Consider the following 4142-nt stretch of genomic DNA (forward strand, 5'->3'; position numbering starts at 1 on the left):
TGGGAGGGTCATACCTAGTAGTTATATTCCCAACAGGTACACCCCCTTGCATGGTTAAATATATTCGAATAGTTGTGTCTGCGGTTATGATGACTTGGAGCTGATCATAGCGGAACTCCAACCACGGTCTCTAAAACTTGCCCACCCTTAATGCAAGCTGGTGTTATGTTTGATGGCAGGCATAGATGGTTCTTATACAATGTTTTCCCTCATGTGCTCTATTTCCTTGTCTCTTATGGATGAGAGTTGTAGTGTGTCACTATAGAATGCTTAGTGCTTGTTGTCGATCAACCCTAGATATATCCACTTATTCGAGAATGATGCATATGTAGTGTAGATCAGATGCAAGTCTTGCAGAGCATGTCACGTACTCCTTGCTTTATTTGTTTTCCTTTGCCTTGGAATTGTTGCAAATCAAGTAGTAGCATTTCGGGAACATGTTTATTGATGAATGATGTTAGCTAGTTATCCCACATGTAGTGGCCTAGGCAAGGATGTGGACGCCCTTTGCTTTTATTTGAAGTCTTCTTAAGGTAATTTGTATCATTTACCTGTCTAAGGTATTTTGCTTCCGTTGTATGAGTGATATCTTGTTCAAAAGACCCTTGTTGTATTAATTCATTAAATTTGACTCTCAAGATTTGTTGTATACTAGGTGATTTCCCCGCACATTGCAATGGGAATTAAAGATTAATTTCAAATGAATTATGAAGGAAATATCGATCTAAATCTGCTTTTAATGTAGACATTTTCCGTACTTGCATTATGTGTGAACAAAGAGTATGCGTGTGGTTTGCATGAGCTGAATAAATAGTGCTAGTGGATGCTTATGTAGTGCACTTGATGAGGTTGAGGGCTGCATGTTGAGAGAATTAGAGGTAGTGGGGATCAATTTTCTAGGTATATATATAGGATATATGTTCTTGTTATAGATTTCTCTTTGATTTGTGTTGTGATATCGACCGTTCCATCCACATGGCGTGCATGTTCTATGTATACGTTGTGTGAAGGCGACAAATTAGGATCGATATGATGCAGAGGCTAGCGGAGGTTGCTAGATCTGCATAGGACCGGTCCCGCGGTGCTACAAGTTTCATCTGAACGATTTCAACCACAAGTTTCATCTGAATAGTGCGATCTTCGTCCTATCTTTTGGGAAGAGGCAACAACCCTTCTTCAGTATCACCTTATCAACACTACTCACCACACTTCCCCTTTCTTCATTCTCTTTTTTTCTCTACCCCCATTGTTGGTGGGTATATAAATTTTCATGAGATTGTTGGTAGGTATTTAATGATTGTTGCACCATTGGCCTCCTTCTCCCCTTACTCCTACTAACACCATCTCTCAGTTGGAGGGTGTAGTTTTTACTCTCTAACGTTGGTAACTCTCTTATCGCCGCTTCCTCTTCTCCAGGGTTGCGGTGCATCTTGGTTACAACAATGCATTATATAATGTGTGATCGGTTGTTGCGTAAGATGCATGCACGACCATTCGCGCCCTATATACCCAAGAAATACATTTAGAGAAAAACACTCAGATTCTTTGTTCTCTGATATCGTATCTTTGAAAAGTAAGGGCCTTTTTGGGAGTGCTTCAGCTCCTGCCAACTCCGCGGCCAGAGCTGGATCGAACATCCTAACTCTTGGAGTTGAGAACAAGAAGTTAGAGGTGTTTTGCAATACAAATATGAATGAGTCGGGGAAGCTGCTATTTTCATGTTATGAGAAGTCGAAGGATATAGTTGATGAACTTTACACGATATTGCCACTACTAACTGGCGAGCATACCGGTTTGCTCAAAAGAACAACCCATAGACATACATGCCCGTTCTTCGGCTAACCATAGTGCCACTGGGAGGAGCCCGCGTTGTGTCATGGCGCCAGCACGATGGAGCTTGTCAGCACGCCTCCCTCATCCATGTCGTCCTCTCTCTCACCAACCAAACTGTGCCTCTACCTCTATCACCCTTGTTCGGACTCCGCCGACATTAGGTCGACCATGTCCTCAACAACCCCTGATTGAGCTATGTCGGGATCGGGACAACCTCCTCCTCTAATGCCCTGGCCTGACAGCCCTAACAATCGTCTTTTACATGGGTCACTGCTGGAGAAGTTAAGCTATCATAGGAAGCCAAAGCCGACTCACTGAAACAAACCATGAACTCCGGTTTTTTCTTAGTGGAAGCTAGCGATGAGCTGGCGGCTGGGGAGTTAGGGAGTTGCCGGCTGGGGAGCACTCCTGAACAGGTCCCGAATAGCTACATTTTTATGTTTGAAGTTTAAGAGGATTCATTTTCTTCAAGGAACCGACGGGGGCACTACCTTTTCATTTAGACAAACGAAATATAACTACGATAGAGTGACTCATTTCGGCAATGAGTTGGAAACCCAATAGCTAAAAATCCGAGGCCAACAAAATACCCAATACTCTCGCTCGATTGGGGGTCCCTTAGGCCATCTCCCTCAGTCTAATATCCCGCAGGGCCAACATGGCCACCTCTATGTAGGTCATGCGAGTTCCGTTGAAGATGCACCAGTTCGGCTCCTTCCAAATGTTTCACAACGTGTAAAAGAGACCCCCACTCCGGTAGTACCATGCATGCATTGGGGCCTCGGCAAGCATTCTGCTCCACTAGGCCACAAGGCTTTTGGTGGGGCCCATCCCGCCACCCGTGAAATTCTCCTCGGTCCAAACCTGAATGCAGGTAGCCACCACAATGGAGAAAGGGGTGGTCCTTGCACATGTGCACTGTTGCTTTCAGTGCACTAAGGCAAAGGTGACATATCAGGTCAAGCGGACAACCCTGAGCCGCAAGCATATGCACGGTGATGATGCATCCACACAACACAAGTTAGACGAACATTTTGCACTTTGGCTCCACGCGGACCTTGCAAAGCATGGTCGCGTCGAACTTCTGGTGAGAGCCGAGAATTGCACCGTATAAGCCGAGGGCGTCGAATATACACCCTTAGCCATCCCACTTCCAAGTGACGGTGCCATCTCAGTCAGGTTCTAAAGCGATATCAGCAAGCGTCCCAGAGGTGAATGAATTGCCAAAGTTGTTCGACGCTGCTCATCTGTGCAAGCCCCCTGACCCATGTCTCATCACGAAGCTCCATGAAGACCGTCCTCCGCTTCCATCTTGTAGAGCTCAGGGGCGAGGCGGCGGAGGGCATCCGGCTCCGTCCAGACTTCGAGCCAAAAAGAATGTTCCCCTTTAGTTTCCTATGATAATCGAAGTCGAGGCTTGGAATAGCTCCATCATCTAGAGCAGCAGAAGTGATGAGATAGATTTTGATCAGAGTGACCTCGGCAGCCTGAAAAATGTTACTCCTTCCATCTAAATTAATTGTCGCGGCTCTAGTATCTCGCAAAAAATTAAATATTGCAGCTTTAGTACAACCTTAATTCTCGTTCCAGTCCGGAAGCTCGGCCGGATGCATTTCATGGTCAGCCGATGGATTCGTGTGGGTCGTGCCGTGGCGCGGCATGCATGTTGGCACGGTAACCGCGAGCCCAAGCCACAAGCCAGCATCGCGCCGTCGTTGTTCGAGTCGAATGGCCACGGGGTCCGACCGCACGCACACACCGAGAGAAGCCAAGCCACGACCAAACCAGCCAAGCCCACCTCGCGATTTTTTCCTGCTCTTCTCCTGCCCACGGCGTGCCCCCTTTCCCCACTTTGGACTTTGGAGCTTTCGCGCTTCGCCTCCTTCCCGTTCCCCGGTCCCCCGCGCGCTCCGCTCTCGGCTGCGGCCGCGGTCGCCAGGCGATGCAGCTGGACGACTCCGACGGCGCCCTCGGCTCGTGGGCCCGCTTCTGCGCTCTCTCCGGCGAGCTCGTCGGCGGCGCCGGCGACCTCTCCGTCGGCCCGCGCCTCGCCCCCGTCGTGGCGGACCTCTGCGCCCGCGGCCTCGCCACGCTCGTCCGCGACTACTTCCTCCACAACCTCGAGGTCTGCGACTCCCGTTCCTCTCTCCCTCCCTCACACCCGCACTTCATACTGCTCTGTGCTGCTACTTCCGAGTCGGACGGGCTGGGAACTTAGGATACACATTGCGTCGCGTGCTGGGTGTTTGCGAGAATGCCTGTGCCGAATCGCAGAGGGTGCACCGTGGGAGTACGGGGTTGGGATCAAA

At 49.1% G+C, this 4142-nt stretch overlaps 1 protein-coding gene across 1 annotated transcript in view; it reads left to right on the plus strand.

Moving 5' to 3' along the window:
- The first annotated feature begins 3690 nt into the window (after positions 1-3690).
- Positions 3691-4142, plus strand: part of LOC119355516 (anaphase-promoting complex subunit 2-like) — an 8361-nt gene continuing 7909 nt past the window's right edge. The window contains exon 1 of the mRNA XM_037622330.1: positions 3691-3958. Within this exon, the coding sequence (XP_037478227.1) occupies positions 3776-3958 (183 nt within the window). The 5' untranslated portion in view covers positions 3691-3775. The remainder of the gene's footprint in view (positions 3959-4142) is intronic.

The sequence above is a fragment of the Triticum dicoccoides genome, chromosome 2A (assembly GCF_002162155.2).
Source record: "Triticum dicoccoides isolate Atlit2015 ecotype Zavitan chromosome 2A, WEW_v2.0, whole genome shotgun sequence".
Lineage (NCBI taxonomy): Eukaryota > Viridiplantae > Streptophyta > Magnoliopsida > Poales > Poaceae > Triticum > Triticum dicoccoides.